The 17,579-nt window shown below is 35.5% G+C and overlaps 2 protein-coding genes across 4 annotated transcripts; both read left to right on the top strand.

The window, feature by feature from the left end:
- The first annotated feature begins 58 nt into the window (after positions 1 to 58).
- Positions 59 to 11,000, top strand: LOC138327807 (uncharacterized). 2 transcript variants are annotated; one of them, XM_069274204.1, is made up of 10 exons: positions 59 to 190; positions 1,833 to 2,423; positions 2,691 to 2,795; positions 3,674 to 3,787; positions 3,987 to 4,172; positions 4,537 to 4,758; positions 5,776 to 5,888; positions 6,041 to 6,183; positions 6,396 to 6,499; positions 6,895 to 11,000. In XM_069274204.1, exons 2-10 carry the CDS (start codon positions 1,886 to 1,888, stop codon positions 7,701 to 7,703), a joined length of 2,334 nt encoding a protein of 777 aa, XP_069130305.1. In that variant the 5' UTR covers positions 59 to 190; positions 1,833 to 1,885; the 3' UTR covers positions 7,704 to 11,000. The 2 variants fall into 2 exon arrangements, with proteins under 2 accessions (XP_069130305.1, XP_069130298.1); XM_069274197.1 differs by lacking the exon at positions 59 to 190 and having other exon boundaries at positions 1,674 to 2,423.
- Positions 11,001 to 12,127: 1,127 nt separating this feature from the next.
- LOC138327818 (biogenesis of lysosome-related organelles complex 1 subunit 3-like) lies at positions 12,128 to 16,998 on the top strand. 2 transcript variants are annotated; one of them, XM_069274215.1, is made up of 6 exons: positions 12,128 to 12,576; positions 12,988 to 13,108; positions 14,024 to 14,135; positions 14,459 to 14,478; positions 14,860 to 14,981; positions 15,329 to 16,998. In XM_069274215.1, the coding sequence occupies exons 1-6, from the start codon at positions 12,499 to 12,501 to the stop codon at positions 15,461 to 15,463; spliced, it is 588 nt and encodes a 195-aa protein (XP_069130316.1). In that variant the 5' UTR covers positions 12,128 to 12,498; the 3' UTR covers positions 15,464 to 16,998. The 2 variants fall into 2 exon arrangements, with proteins under 2 accessions (XP_069130316.1, XP_069130325.1); XM_069274224.1 differs by having other exon boundaries at positions 12,137 to 12,570.
- The last annotated feature ends 581 nt before the right edge of the window (positions 16,999 to 17,579 follow it).

Here is a 17,579-nt window from a genome sequence, read left to right as displayed (position 1 = left end):
TAATAGTATAGCGCATACTATGTGTCGTTCTAACTGGGACAGAAGTAAAATATCTTATGTTGACCGTGGGTAACCAATCGCTCCAATTCCACGTTGATGCATGATTGGTAGAATCCCTTTTTGACATACTTCAACCAGTGAAATCAACCAAGAGACTTCCTGACAGAGGCAACATTATGATGTGGAACAGGTGTTTATCATAAAAAGCGGAGAAAAAAATTATGGTTGTCGTTGTCTATTACGAGTCCAATTGTTCTGACTATCTGTTCCGCTATTGAAAGCATATGTATTTTAATTGTTCTATCCCAGCTACTTTTATAAGAACCCTTGATTTATAACATAATCTATTAATAATATTCACAAAAATGCTATGAATATGCAGGCAGACATAGAGATAGCCCAGAAGGTGAACTCTGAGTGAGATACAAATAAACAATTATGATAAAACAACTGACGATAAAATACTACGGTAATATCCCATGATAAGCTGATACATACAGCCAGAAACATATCCATAAGAGATTGGAAACTCCGTCTTTGTCTTTGCTGACAGGTAGCGAGACCTCCGGTTTATTGGCATTTTAACCTTGGCTAACTACTTTTAATTGTATTCTTTTAAATATGACATTTCTGCATCAATATAAAATTAGATATAATATCATATTTTGACGTGACCTATTGTCCCGATTAATATGATATAATTTGATTTTTGAAAGCTCGAAAATGACCAATTTTACCTGGTTTTTCGAAAATTAGACATTCAAAACCGGAAGTGCATTTTCTTTTATGAGCAAATAAATTCAAATATTTTTTTTCTAAAATCGTACTCAAACCATCTAAAAATTACTGAACTTTTCTAACATATCAAATTTATTCTGCTGTATTTAACTTTTAAAGAGTATATATCCATAAAATCCATAAACACATACAGAGGTACATCTGCTGATAGTAAAAATGGCGGAGTTGCCAATCTCTCTAATACATGTTTCTGATACAACTATGTAAATTACTTTCAGAAAAGATAGCCATCCATATCTAGAATAACAAGGTCTAAAGTTAAATATCAATGTATAAAGAATAGCAAGTATTCAAGTCGAGGTTTCCTTATTCACAAATAAAACTGTAAATGGGTGCTATGGAGTTCATGACACCTGATTGAATAGTTAACTTTTACCGGCGGGTTCTGTAGCTCCCCTCTAAATCGGGAAATCCCTGACTAACCTTACATTTTATGACCTACCCCAAAAGGTAGCTCATAAGCTAGGTATGATGTAATATATATTGTATCATTCAGCCTATTTACCCGTCATTGTATAATGTCGTCTTAATACCGCATATTGCAATTTCAAGAGATATGTCTATCCAGGAAATCATTTCCACGGTAAACAATCGTCTGTCTTCGTAAATTGTCCTGGTTAATGTGTAAGATAATAAAACGTTAGTTTTTTATGTTCCTCGAGTTTTTATGTTCTATACAAATTATATGCTGTCTGCTGCTCGACCGTGCTCTGACAAACTCAAATTGAAACAATTCATAAACACAAGAATGTGTAACGTGTTATGCCCCATTTTACCCTCAACAACCATTATCTATATATATTTCTTTTACAGCCCTATACTTCTGTAGTATTAACCGTACTTTCCCGCTTGTGGTCTAATGTATTCGTTATTTAAAGAGTATACTATGTAAACGCAGCCAATCTTTGTTCACAAAAACACCTCCGAGCTTTAGCTGATATCTAAACCTACAGTATTTAAATTGCGTACGGGTTTATGACTGCAATTTCACATTGCGGGTGTCATGTCGGATTAATCGTTGCATCCGTTTGTAGGTAGAGAGGAATTTCTGTAAAAGTTTCAAGAAACATGGAACAATCACAGATTCATGGGGATATTTGGTTTGAAATCTATTGGAAAGAGCCGGACGGCATTGGAACTTACAAGACGTTTCCAGGAAGGAACGATCGATTCATCAAAAATGGTGATACGACAGCTTCCAAAGACCAAGCCCATGTTCCAGCTGTACAGACGAATTCTGAGCGAACTACAAATGTACGATGAAATGGGTGGAAATATGAATCAGGCAGCATCAGTAATTATCGACTATATCTATGGCCTTGACCACGAAATGATCGTGATCATTGATAACTGTGAGAAAGTTATCGAGAGTGACGAATATTTAAACTTCATCAATTTCCTCCAGAGACTTCTGATGACGTCAGAACGTCTGCATGTTATTCTAACATCATGTGTTGCTCTACCAGAAGCTGAAAGACACTTGGGATTTTTCCGTGAACTTTCACCCTTAAGTGAGGACGAATCTTTTCTCTTTCTGCATCAAATGGCACCGGAAGAAAATTCAGCAAATCTACGAAAAATGGCGACTCTGTGTGAAGGACTCCCGCTCGTTCTACAAATAGTAGGTAGGATCACAAATCATAATCTGAAGTGCTCTGTACATAAAACGTGACTTCAACGTAAGGTGGTTTAGATGTTACAATGAAATAGGACAGGTTCATACATTGCTAATCTAAGGAATTTATGTTGTGGATGGGATTTAATGTTACAGCAAAAGTCAGGTAACTACATTGTAATAGCGCAAGATCGATCTATGAATTCCATCGAAATAATGGAATTAAAAAATTGAATATTTTAAGAAAAACGTTTCTCATTTATATTTTCCTTTTCAGGTACTCAACTAGCCGAGTATACAGCTGATGAGGTGATCATGCTACTAACTGCGTCCAGAATAGAGTATCTCAGTGATGAATTTTTCCCAGCGGACGAAAAACCTGGTAAGTAGGGCATCAATACATATTACAATGTATAAAATAGAAAAAAAAACTAAATCTGCTACACAGTGACAGAATGAAACATTTTAAAAGTAACTACTAACCACGAAAAAAAACTACAAACATCTGCTCTGCAATTCAACACACACAGTGATGTACCAAAGGTTATTACAGCAGCAGCAACAACAACAACAACAACAACAAAATGAAAAATATCTATAAACAAGAAATAAACAAAACCAAAATGTAAAGCATATCAATACGATCATTCATTCATCTATCTAACTGCATTGTAGAATTATATAAAGCACACTAGTATACTTTATGAACAGTAATATTAAGATGCCATTCTGCATGAACAAAATCATACTTAATACTAGTATGGACATTTGGCGGTAATATCCGTTCTATACTAAACTAGTATGTCACTTAGTAGCATTAAAACAGTAAACATTCAAGTCAGTGTTAAGCAAAAATATGAACAGTCACTGTGGTCAACTACTTCTGATATTTCGTTTGGCTTCTTACGAGTTCTTAACACGTATTGGGCATTGGTAGGTAATTGATGAGTAATCTAACTCAAAGAACTTTAAATCATACAGATGTAAAATCTACATATGATAATATTAGAGTTATGCAATACTTACATATTAGAAATAGTGTATTTGTGCATTTACACCATATTGTGTCTTCATATTGGCATATTGGAAATCTAACCATATTTAGTTTGATTCAATTGTTCATTTTCATCAAATTGTAATAATAGTATCATATTTGATCAGATATTATAAAAAGAACATTAGAGAACATTAGAGACAAACTTAATAGTTTAAGGTCTGTAACATTAAGTTTCTAAGAGGAACATACGGATATATTTCCAGATTTCATCTTCACCAAGTTATTGCATCAGTTGTCGGTCCTCTTCCAGCAACGACTCGCAGCATTAGAGTACATACCAGCGTCATTCCAGCTTGAGCAAGCTCGTGGGATGATGTGTAAGTTATAACATATGTTATTTACAGAATAACTATTTAAGTCTTATGAACATATGAAGTTTACTGCGTGCAGTATAAAGACAATTGCAAGCTTCTACAGAAAGAGCCGTCTAACTTCACACACTAAAGACATAATGTTTTAATATAAAATAGAACTTGGATAAAGTATGCATTAATGTACCTGGATCTATATACACAGATAATGTAACCGAGGAAGAAAACACATCTCAACCTTTAAATCTCCAAAGACAAAATCTCGACGGTACCATGGACTATTTTCGTGATCATCATATCTTGAGCTTTGACCAATCAGCAGGGCGATACAACATACATGGCATTCTGCGGGATTGTCTTCAGATTTCTAACGTCATATGTAACAAGAGAAGTATGGACATGGTTTCCGTTTGGTTTTTATCACATTATTTTCTTACAACTTTTAGATGAAACCGGCCATAAGTTCATGTTACCGAGTTTATAAACTTATATTTTTAGAGAAATGCTAAAAAAGGAATACAACGTAAGGTAGATTCACTAAACAAAGTTATTACAGATAAAGCATGGTATATTCACTAAACAAAGTTATTACAGATAAAGCATGAATATTTCTTTTTTCAAAGCACCTGATGTAATTGGCTTCATGCTTGATAAAGTTATTTATGTTTTGATATACTGATAACGCAAGCTTATAAATGACAATGTCATACAACTTACATCTTTCCACTAATATCGCAGTACATTGTACTTTTCAGGGGTGAGAGATCGATATTGCCGAGTATTTGGTAATGTATTAAAGGACATCAGCTCCAAACTCGACACAACAGAATACACACAAGCGTTAGAGCAACTCAGTCACGAGTTTCCAAATCTACAGAAGCTTCTCAGTGACGTAGAATATAGTACTGGCGACACGTATCACGTGTTTGTGGACCTTGTAGCTTCATCCTCACAACTACTACACAACTATATGGGAGGTGAAGTTGATTTTTGACCATTTTATATTGATGTTAATCTAGTTAACAAAACTGACGCTTTTCAATGGTGAAACTATTTAATTAACCCTTAACGCTGCTGATATACAAAATATCGAAAATAACGAAGCGAATGATTTTATGCTCGATAACGCTTATTAATATATGGCTGCAAATATGTCACACCGTGTTATTAAAAAATGTGAATGTTAATGTTAACTGATGTGCATTCGCAGTTATTAAACTTCACGGTGTATGAACGGAAGTGTATAGTATAATCATTAGTTGTTTTTTGTATCTTCACTTGTGAGTATAGAAGCGGGATAAATGAAAACAGGCATGGTATACGGGTCAGTAAAACACCGAATATCTGTATTATTCGTAACTACAAATATGTTTAACATTATAGACGTCCTCGGAATATATTTCCTCTTTATAACAAGCGACTATACAAGTGCCCTCGCAAGCAACTATACATCGCAGTTTCAAAACAATGCAAGTGACTATACAATTTTAACTGATCATCCTACAACTTCAAAATACGATTAAGTCAAAGATATTGTGTCCATTAATATGTATTTATGTGTTTTATATTGTTGGATTCATTTATAAACATGTGATGGTGCTTGAAATGATGAAAGCCAGACAGAATACCTTAAAATAGTGCAAAATATTAGGCGGGTGTCTCAATTCTTCGGTGATGAACAGCAGATCAACTCACGAAAAGTGTCTGAAATGTTGATGCTGGTAAACACTCAAAACTTCATTAGTCACTGGTAGTTCAAATTGCTATCCATGACGCCGTTTATAACTTTAGATTACAGCAAAATCGTATAGAATAAATAAAATTGGCAAAAAATATCCACTATCCGTTGTTTCATTTGTCTTAGCAAGTGACCGAGTACCGCTATACAGACTCGCAACTACGAAATTTAAAAAAATACTATACATTTCCGTTCATACTGTGAACTTTTAAATGTTAGTTGTAATTATTTTTAAATAATGTTTACTCTGTTACAGATGAGAGCGTCTCGTTTTACCGTAAATGCTTGGAGATAACCCCACTGTTCGGAAAACCTGAGGACGAAGCTATACTGAGGGGTGGATATGGGAAAATGCTGACAAATGAAATGGTATGTTTAAACTTATTCTTTCATTCATAATACCAGACAAAATTATATTAACTACTGCTGACAATAAAAAGTCCTGATTTTACACGTGAATTTGAATTTGGAGATGACTTATTAGTGTATTCTACAATGCGTAATTATTTAATTTGAAATAGGCGAAGTTCAGTGAGGCGGAGAGCAATTACAGAACGAGTCTGACTCTTCTCGGTAACGACCAATGGTGTTCGACACACGTCACAATTTACTCGGACCTGGGAGAAAACCTCAGCCGACAGTCACGAAAATCAGAGTCATTGGAGTATGTTGATAGCGTGGTTATTGAGATATATAGATAGATAAAAAAGAAATACTGTTTTAGTATTAGAAACAAAACTTCTAGGTCAACCAATAGTCAACTGTCTAAAAAAGGCGATATACAATTTTATCTTAATAGATACGTTCTGAAAGATCTGAAACTGAAGTGTAATGTTTAATGGAAAAAACACGATAAAGAATGTCTTAATTTGCCAGAGCCCTACAGACTTCGCTGAACATCGCTGATCACATTGGACTATATGACGAGGAACCCATACTCAACACCCTTATAAACATTGGAATAGTATACGGACGGGCAGGTAATTGGTTTACGTCACTTCTGTTATTTTTGAAAATATCTAAAATGTTGTAGTAACAACCATGCGGATCTTTTTATGTATGTTGATGATTGAAAATTTGAAATGCCTTTTTGTCCCAATGGTAACTCGATATTGTTCTGTGCTCATTTCCAAGGAAAAGAACCGAATTTATTTCATAAGAATTTAACTACTGCTCTTGTGGAAGAAGAATTTCATCCTTCTGTTCGAAGTTTTTTTTTGTGATGGTATGCTGTTTTAAGATGATATGAAACATATATATATATTCCTCTCATAAAATTGTGGAATGATTATGTAATTTCTATTTAATGCAGATATAACGTCAAGACAAATGAAGCTACTGAAAATATACCGTCGTCTTTTGGTTTTTTTTCCAGATTTTCATGAAGAAGGAGAGCGTTGCTTGCGGGATGCTCTTAACAGAAGCGTCAGGAAATTTGGTACAAAGTACAATAGAACAACTTCACAGTGCTATAATTGTTTAGGTTTATTTAAGCAAACAAACAGAGACTACGACATGGCATTGGAGTACTTCACGGAAGCTCTTGAAATCAGGACTGAAATCAAGGAAGGTGTTCAGGCGATTGTGGCTTCTCTCAACAACGTCGCCCTCCAGAAATCAGTCCACGGTGACAACAAGGCGGCCATGGAGATACTTTACCAGGCGGAACTGGTACTGGCAAGAACACCTGGGGTACACGGAATAGGTCGCCTAGCTACTTTAGAAAATCTAGGGAGGATGAACCATCGGCTTCGAAATTACGATAGTGCTATTTCTTACTTCAATCAGGTTCTGGAAATTAGGGATATTGAGACCCCAAGAAACGTTAATGTCATGGAAGTGTTGGAACTCCTAGCAGACTCGTATGTAAAGAAAAAACGATACCAAGAGTCTGTTCCTTTATGGGAAAGATCCATAGATATAACCCCAGTGGTTCAGACCTATATTCCTGGCAGTCCGCTTTCGTTGTATTGTTACCTAAGTTACATGGAACTTTTGGTGAAGATTCATCGTCTTGAGCGCGTGAAGGAAATTCGACATGAAGCTGTAAGGGAATATAAACGACTCATTTCCTTACACCAACAGAACAACCGGACAGACTTGGTAAACAGATTTAGGTCGAGATACCAAGCCACAAGGAAGATCATCATGGACAGTACCGGTTATGATATTGAATCTGGTTGACTTCTTCTCACGTGATATCAAACGATCACTTAACTTCATAAATGTTCCCTATCGCAGCCTGAAAAATTATATCGGAGAAGATCAATGTCATCCAGCGGTCAGACATGTTATCAATTGACATGCTCTGGAGTTGTTAAAAAATGCAATCCTCGTAAAGTTTACCTTGAAAAGCATGCTCTGATTTATAACTGTTTAACGCCCAATGAACAGCTAAGTCAGTATTTACTACAGCCTTCTGTAGTGCGTTTTGCCAGACAGTTGTATGGTCTTTTAGCATCTAAAGCAAGCCATTTTAGTGTCATCTACTTCTCAGTTAAGGATACCGAACAGCACAGTATACAGTTGTTGACTGTGGTTGAGGGCAATAGATGATTTGTTAGATCCGAAGACAAACTGTTGCCCGAGGCCGAAGGCAACAGTTTATGTGAGGGTCCATCAAATCATCTGTTGCCCGAAAATTCAGTCGATAACTGTTTTGTTATATCCCATTGTGACGTCACTCCAGTCCAACAGCACATTTTAAGAGTCGATTTTAACAGTTCATTGAACCGCTCGACAGAACAGTTTATTTATTGGCATTTTTGACAATATAGTTTATATAGAAACTATTTATTTTTATTGGTATAACACAGTTTCATGGTTCATTCCAGTCTGGGTGTCAACCATAACACTCATATTCACGACTGAATAAGTATCATCATCTCTGACTGCATAAGAAATGTACATTCAGGCAATCGCACTCGCCATTTAGGTGTATCCTACGCTACCATTCTTGGGGAAAGACCTTCTTCATTTCTATTAATCCCAATTACTCCAACAGTATCCTTCTTTAAAGCGGTATGTTGTTAGTGGACTATTTAAAGCAGAGAACATGTGTCAGGACTTCTGAGAATCTAGCTAAAGTTCCTAACGATGGGTTACTTGTATGGACAGCCTTCTCCCATGGGTACGCGTCTATGGATCTCCGAAGGATCTCTTCATACTTCGTGTAGTGTGCTCATGTAGTGATCGCGATCGTATAAGAACAAACTCTAACTGCAGCTAAGCGTATAACTCTTTTGCATTGACTAAGGATGGTCACTGTGTATTTGCAAACCTTTCTTAAGAACATAAGCTTTGCTCATCACACTTTCCATACATGTATATCACTCCTTCACATTTTATACCACAATAATGCCACCTCTAATATTATCAACAGGTAAACTATTGATTTTCCTTGTATGTTAAGCGTCAAGCAGGAACAGGACTGAAAACTATGCTTTGGTGTTAGGGGACATGACAATATAATATTAAATGGGGCTATCAAGTTGACATGGATAGTATCACATCACGAGCATTTAGATTTCGCTGATCATCGAGTGTTGCAGCCAAAATCGTATACGGGGTCTCAGATAACCTTATCCATATTGACAGCTAGACGCATACGAGGATTTTGTGTCTCTTGTCCCGGACGTAGAAATATTATTTATTTTAGGGTTTATCTCAACAAGCAAGATGCACGATATGTATACGCCCGCCTTGAACTAGTCGGTAAATCGTATGATGGCCAGGCAAACAATCTAGACTACAATGTTCTGGATTTCAAAACGGCGATGACACTAAAAGCAATCATACAAAGTCATCCTTTCCTGTATAACTGTCACGTCAGTATTTGATACCTAATGCTGTAAACACAGTAGGGGTAACAATAAGTACCTCTCTCACCTTTGGGATGAGACTAGGGACATTCATCTTCAGTTAGAAAGAAATAAATGTAATTGCATTTTACTTTGATTCATGCAATGAGGCGTCCGTGCTAGAGAGAGACCTTGTATATCTAAACACCCGAAGTCCGAAATCGCCATCTAACGTATAATGGTTCTCCGTGCCTGGATTACATATAACTGCGGTGCGTTTAATTTGGAGACCACCGATAAGTTGCTATGTGGTGAGACTCTGGGAGTCTATGTCATTGACTAGTCCAGAATGCTAGTAAAAAAAGAAGAAATGAAACAATGATCAGCAAACAATACAAACGGAAACTGATTTCTTTTTACTGGACTCCAAATAACGGACAGTTCTACGTGATACAGAGTCGGACAATTTCAGATGACTATAGGAAAAAGAACGCCGCGCCTTACAATAGGGTTGCTGTTTTCTTTTCCAGAGTCATTGACCAGAGTACATTCTAGATAAAAATATTTAAACAGACAAAACAGACATAAACAGAAAATGTTTTGAGTCCTACGGAAACCTATACGTGTCGTGTAGTTTTTTTCCTCAACAAGATGACTTATAAAATTACATGACACGCACAGGATTCCGCAGAATCATTAGATTCGAACAAGAATAAAGTTTCGTTTGATATCTCAACTAAAACGTTTTCTGTTTAAGTTTGTCACCATCAGAATATTTTCTGTTTACAATGTACTGAGAATGAAGGAAATCAGCAAAAGCTATTTACAAGGTTTTTATCTGCAGATGTAACATCATGGCAGAAATTGAAGAAGGGAATGGTAACTGGCTGTACAATTCCTGAAGTGCTGTTCATTATGGCTATGAACATGATCATCGAGGCAGGGAAAAGGGAGACGAGAGGTCCGCTGTCTACACCCGATATCAGACAACCACCACGCAGGGAATTCATGGATGATCTGTCAATCACCGCAACAACACATATCCAAGCAAGTTGGATCTTGACAGCACTGGAAGATAAATATCCTGGGCCGTGATGAAATTTAAAACAGTCAAATCCAGATATCGGATACTGAAGAAAGGTTGAGTGACAGGGCATGTTTTTCCAACAAGGATTACTACCATGGCTATCTTGGTCATTGATGTTATACCTGAAAGAAGAATAGTTAAACATCTCCCGAGATTGTTAGGGATTCATCAGTGTTTTTTACCAACAGGACTATAAAGTTGGGACAGTGCTATAAAAATACACAACATGGCAGCTCCAGTTCTGACATCTGGGAGAGTTGTATATATACGATGTACTTCCATCACCAAGCAATATTCACCGTTGGGGACTGGTGGAAGATCCAACTGGCCAACAGTGTGACAGGGTTGGAAGCCTAGAGCACATCCTCTCTTCGTGTGAAATGACATTGGCTCAAGCGCGATACATATGGAAGCACGCCCGATTGCTCAGACATCTTGGAAAGAGAGAGGAAGAAGGCGAAGGAAATACAGAAATAACCGACATTTATCCAGTTTCAAAAGGAAGGACAAACACCGATGAAATCCGCTAGAAAGATGGACCTAGGCATCATTTGATGTACAGGAGACTGGGAGATGCATGTCGACCTGGGAGTTGGCCTTCTCGTTATATAATTGTATATTTTACCTATAGATGTGTTGACAAGTTTAAAATCTACCCTAAGGCATTGTGGTCTTATTTTTGTGGAGTGACCGACAATTACATATAGTATTCACATGTCAAAGTGTTTATAACCTTCCTTAAGGCGATGGTGTCATTGATAAGTTTAAGTAGATATATTTTCTATCAAACTGTCGATAGATTGTCTAGTCGTTTAATTGTGATAATATCTTTATGCTATTAATCTTGATTACATCCGGGTTTACCTATCGGACAATGGTCATTTTATTATAAAAACCCATGCCTGATTTATGAACATCAGTTGGATTTCCAACCTTCATGGCGGTCACTACGGATATTTCTTGGATTACCAGATAGTGAACTGTGTGTGTGAACATTATTCAAATTCGGAACTTTTATAAGGTTGATCGCCATCTACGGACAAATAATTCGGTGTCTACATATTGGATTACCAATACGAGTGAACTTTCATTTTATTTCTATGTAATGTGCCACATATGTTGATATGTGGGAAAGAAATACAAGAGAAAATCAAATTCCACTTGAATTATTAGTTTTGTGTCCTGCAATATATACTTATTACCAACGAACCGAACCCTCAATAACACAAACATGTACAGGAGACTGGGAGATGCATGTCGACCTGGGAGTTGGCCTTCTCGGAGGTGGTGGAGACCGCACTAAGGCCAGACACAGTGTTGTTGACTCCTAGCGAGAAGAAACATGTAATGGGGGAACTGACTGTGCCCATGGAGATAAGGTGTTAATTGGCCCATACGCGGAAAAGATCAAGACAACTGAGTTCATTTTTGTATACTGAGTCGGCAGACAAACGCGGAAGAAAAGGCTGTCAGACATGGAACTTCCCAGTGGAGGTAGCCAGTCATGCTGAAGGATGTTCGGAGCCCTCAGTATCACGAGGAAGATGAGGAAGAGTTGGGGAAAGAAGCAGAGTTCCAGCGTATGGGTTGAAATCCTCGAAGATGGATGGACCTGGCTTGTGACGACTCCGGCGACGGTTGAGCAGCACACCAACAACTGGTCAGTTTTTTTAAAAGTCGAAAATAGACAGTTAGAAATGAACGCTGGGTTTAAAATAGGGATATTAAAGAAGCAATTAGCAGTCAATTCAATTATCCTCGAATGCTATTCAATTGTAAAGCAAATTTAGAAGAAGAAAGAACTCATCACGAAAATAAATGTAGAAATCATGTTTTGCCATTAGGCCTATAGTAAGTTGAGAAGTCATTATTTTAGTATGTAGACAATGATGTTCTGTCTCAATCTAACTCAATCCGAATAAAAGCTTTTGGCTGAGTACGAAGCTTTACACGTGCGAATCCACGATAATATCATTTATAAACTTGAGCAAGTCTACCCGCTACATCCAGTCTTTTAAGTGTTTGAATCTGACGCTACAAATAAGCGTTTCGGTGCCAGTGGCTAGTTTCACTTTCATGGTAGGAGGTCACGATGGAGCCCAGCACTGTGCAAACAGTTGTTCTTGGTGAAGCTTCTGAGTCGGACGAAGATGAAAATGAAGTGGTGAATGTTTGTCTAAAATTATTTTAACACAAGTTATTTTACATATTTTGTCAAAAACCTTACCGACGGGCTTGCATGTCGATGTGCCACTTCTCTATCAGATGTTACGTAATGTTACTGTGTGATTACAGAGTATTTTTATATCTCTTGGTAGCAACTTAAAGATAGTTTATATATTAACCAGAAAACACCCATCTTCGTTCTTTAGTGAGATACACACCATTAACTTTCTTACCATACCTAGTACTGCACGTGTATAATACAGCTGCAATACACAGATGATACAACAGGTCCAGTAAGCACCGCTAAATCTGGCTATATAGCTAGATTTGACTTATAGCAAATCTGACTACATGTATACAAAGTACATATCATCTCTGTATCTTTGTCCTGATTATTATTCTGTGTGGACTACAGAGAACAACAGAACCTGAGCAGGTAGCCACAGTGGTGACTGGAGAAGCTTCAGAGTCTGAAGATGATGAAACTGAAGATGTCCCAACTCCACAAGATCAGCAACAACTTCCACCACTCAAAGGTAAAATAGGAAAAATACCATTCACAATCAACTTATACATTGTTAGATTTAAAGTTATCAAATACAATTGTTTGATTTGCTCAAGACAGTATTTCACATTTTTCATTTTCATGACTGAAATTAATAATAAACAACACACTTGGATTTCTGAAACAACCTTTAATCATTAACACTTGATTTATCAAGGAAACTATTCACCTACAAATCACTTTAAGTTAGACCAACAGTTTAATTTGCTAGCATATGTATCATCTAGGCATCATACCAATTACAATATGCATGCGACAAAAACTGACTAAAGATGATCCAAAGATGCGCATCAATATGGGTTACAAGACCTTGGTTGGACTACCTTAGAGGAAAGAAGGAAAATATCAAGACTGAGAATGCTGTACAAAATGGTAAATGGATATATAGGGATGACAAGTTGAAAATTATGATTCCTGAACAGGCCATCATGATCAGTACACACTTCCAAGCGCTGCAAATTCCAACATGAAAAGGAAAAAACTAGAAAGGAATCATCAACATTCAGGGACTGGGAATATCTACCAGACAGTACAGCCATAGCTAAAGGTCATCCTCCACTAGACTGCCACCTTGTTTTTAAATCTCACTATATATAGTGTACAGTGCCCTTACTTTTCATGCACACACGCACGCCAAAATAACAGGATGATCAACCTGATGATAGTTGGTCACAATCTAGGACAAGTAGAAGTACATATGTAGACGGTATGTTTAGATAAGATCTCTTGTAAGTTCTGACTTTGCTGTCATAGATTAGAGTATTGCAGGGATTATTTGTTGCCAATTTTCAACATGTATCTCTATTTGGGATGCTTTAAATGCTTGGGAATTACAAATTCTTGATTGAAGTGTAGTTAAAAATGTTAATATTATATTTTGTTTTAGTGGACACAAATGGTAAAGGAGACAATGACGATATCTTAGCTGGAGATGGCTTGTCATCACCTGTCTCCCCGACACAGAAAATAACTGATGTGTACAGACCTAAATACGACACGTAAGTTAACCTTCCACATATTGATATGATGAGCTTGTCCAATTCTGCTACTCCTAGCTTCCCGACTTTTCTCGAAGTCTTTGCTCTTGAAGAAACATTATGGGGGTATTTAATTGGTTTATATTCTGTAACAGGAGAGGAGAAAATGAAGTACCATATTGTACTAGGAATTGAACCTGTGACATCTGAATATTAGGCAGATGTTCTACAGATTAACTTGCTTTTTGATATTGGAAAAAAAAACAATTAATGTTTTAAAAATATAGATAGACTTATAAAAACATAATATATTGAGATGACAATATGCCTTTTGTATATTTCAGCTTACTTCATAGAAAATTAAGTAAGTATCACTATTCCGCTACATTGTATAAACATAACATGTATATCCATAATTTAAATATTGTTGATATAATTTTAGTTTCTTGTCATGTATAAATTACAGAAGTGTATAAGGATCACATAGGAAAATATTTTATTTGGTGGCCACCAAATAATTATATGGAGGCTGCGGCCCGCCAAATGAAATATTTTTGTTATCATGAAAAAATATATTCCTATGTGAGCCTAATACGCTTCCGTAATAAATGTCTTTATAAAATGAAGCATGATTATGGTATATCTGGTACCAATGATACATCACTATAAATTGTCATGACAACACAATGAAGTGTTTCTGTATTCACTAACCCAATCTGAATCTGTACTTACTCATCATTTCTAGGAGAGAGGAATACTTCTTTGAGACGCCATATGGTGGATGCTGTCCACCAGTCTTATCAAACATCAACTAAAGACCTTCATAACACTACACAGCAACTCCACAAGTCACAGAGTGTTGTCATGGTAATGTTTCTTCTCATTGAATGTTTAGTATAGCAAAAACACAGTTGTTTTACAATATAAATGGATGTTACCTATTTTGTTGAAAATTTTAAATATATGTGTATAACATTCAACATTCTTGTAAGCATTATTTCAGTTATTGAAAATGTTAATTCACAGTTTTATTTGTACCTACATTCCATATTTAATATATGGAGTGAAAAAAACTTATTTAAGATAGTTGAATTTCTGTTTGTAAATCTTAATTGTAAAGTTAAAAAGCAGTACTATAACACATATTTAAAAAAGTGTCCTGCTTGCTTGTTGTTCAGAGGTATTTATAATGCTTTCTGATCTCTGATTTACAGGATATTTCCCACAATATGAGGTTGTTGACGAATGACCTGTTTTACCTGGAGGATAAAATTGACATTATCACAACCTGTCAAATTCTACCCGACATCAACATTGCTGTACCCGGGGCCTCAAATCCATCAACATAGGCTCGTTAGGTCTTTAAGGGACATTTATTCATTTTGATTGGATTTTAGGTGTTGAAATACAATTGTAAACAGATGAATGGGAAATATCTATTTTTTCTGTTTTCCAAAAACAATGAGAAGTATACTTTTTGCATACGATTCAATAATGTACATCAACATGGTTTCTTCATATCTTTATAAGTTTATATGAAAAATGATTCATATCCATTAATATTGTCTCCACTTTTGTTAACACTTGATGCTTCAAATACTGGTTCGTCAACATAGTCTTGTCAGATCTTCATGTAAAATTCTTTATAAAAATAATTAAGAAAAATAAATACCTGGTAAGTATTAATGAATCAAGGCCAAAGGCCTCTATGTGTAGATATTCAATTACCTCAATTACCTTTTTTTCACTCTCACAAAATTTTATATAAATTCCTCTATTAATACTTATAGTTCACTGGAATTATGAATTGTTATATAATATTGTTTGGTAAGAATACAAAGATGTCAATATAAATATATTTTTTAGTGAATTTATTTATGTAATATGTATTTCTTATGGGAACATAATTATGTACATGTATGTACATTTTAGACTGTGATTCTTGTAAAAATTACATGTATGTATTAATTATTCCTTTAAATTGTATAATGTTGATGATAAACTAGATCGTCCACCAGTCTCTAGAATATTAAAAACATCATGAAAATTTGATGTGATAATTTTTGTCTCTATGACGTATCTGATTCCTAAGTTTGATTCTAAGGGGAGATAATCTAGTATTAGAATACGCAAACACAGGAATGATTGAAGCATTTCTAATGTGCCAATTGGTGCCAAATGATGTACCTGCTATACTCGGTCAAATTGTAGAGACATAATACGCAATGTTAATTCTGAGATTTAGATACAATGTAGTAGGTACATGTACGTGTATCTCTCATATTGGACCCTGAGTGCTTAATTTCGGAACAAATAAGGGACACTTTATTGAACCAAATTTTGGCTAGCCTTTCATAAATTTATTGCACAAAGTGAGTCATAAATCAATTCGTAAAAGGAATTGATAAAGAAATATACACAGTTTTCGTATTTTTAGTCTTGATTTAATTTGATTCAAGTGAAATTAAGGCGCTTGGTCGAATTCTGTATGTCTATGATAAACCAATAATTAATTTGTTCTTGATTTGTCATTTATAGAATTATGTATACCCTTATAAGTAATTGGTAGTAATTGGTATATGTGTTGTCGATTGAAAATGAAAGACACATTTTATACCGTAATTACCTTTAAAAAACAGTGTAATGAAGTTCTTTTCAGCTTATTTTTGTCAAGCAAATGTAATATGAACATATAATTGTAATTAGGTACTTATATTAGATATGTATTGGGGAAGATTCTTATTTCCATGTAGATTGTGTATGACGGACTTTCGAGTTAGTAACTTGGTAAATTATCATATGAATGTTATCACATGATTTAAAATATATGAATTGGAATAGAGGGTGAATAATGTGCAATATAAATAAAAGAATATGAAACTGACCCTGTTTTTGAGCTTTATTATTTAGGTTTTTATATACAATGAAACTTACATAGAGGAGTATATATATACATTATGGATTCAGGCAACAATTAATCAATTACTCGATCCACTTAAATTACTGGAAGGATTTTTACTAAACTTGTTGGCAATAATCTGTATACAGTACTAGTGTATATGTCATCATGATCATGTGGTAGTCCATATCAGAACAAATTACCTCCACCTTAATTTTTAGCTCGCCTATTCAAAGAATAGGGGGAGCTAATGTTGTCACCCCGGCGTCGGCGTCAGCGTTGGCGTCCCATTTCACGTTAAAGTTTTTGAGCAAGTTTCTGTTTCGTCAATTGTTTAAGCTTTAATCATCATAAATGTTTATGATTTTATTTTCCTAATGTGTATGGATGCTGAACATGATAATACAACCAATTTGGGGCCCTTTAGGGGGTTTTTGAGTCTGTTAATTTGTAATATTTCCATGTTAAAGTTTTTGAGCAAGTTTCTGTTTCGTCAATTGTTTAAGCTTTAATCATCATAAATTTTTATGATTTTATTTTCCTAATGTGTATGGATGCTGAACATG

This window comes from Argopecten irradians, chromosome 1, assembly GCF_041381155.1.
Source record: "Argopecten irradians isolate NY chromosome 1, Ai_NY, whole genome shotgun sequence".
In the NCBI taxonomy this organism is placed as follows: Eukaryota; Metazoa; Mollusca; class Bivalvia; order Pectinida; family Pectinidae; genus Argopecten; species Argopecten irradians.
The sequence above is the reverse complement of the archived record's forward strand: the minus strand, read 5'-3'. Positions and strand labels throughout refer to the sequence as shown.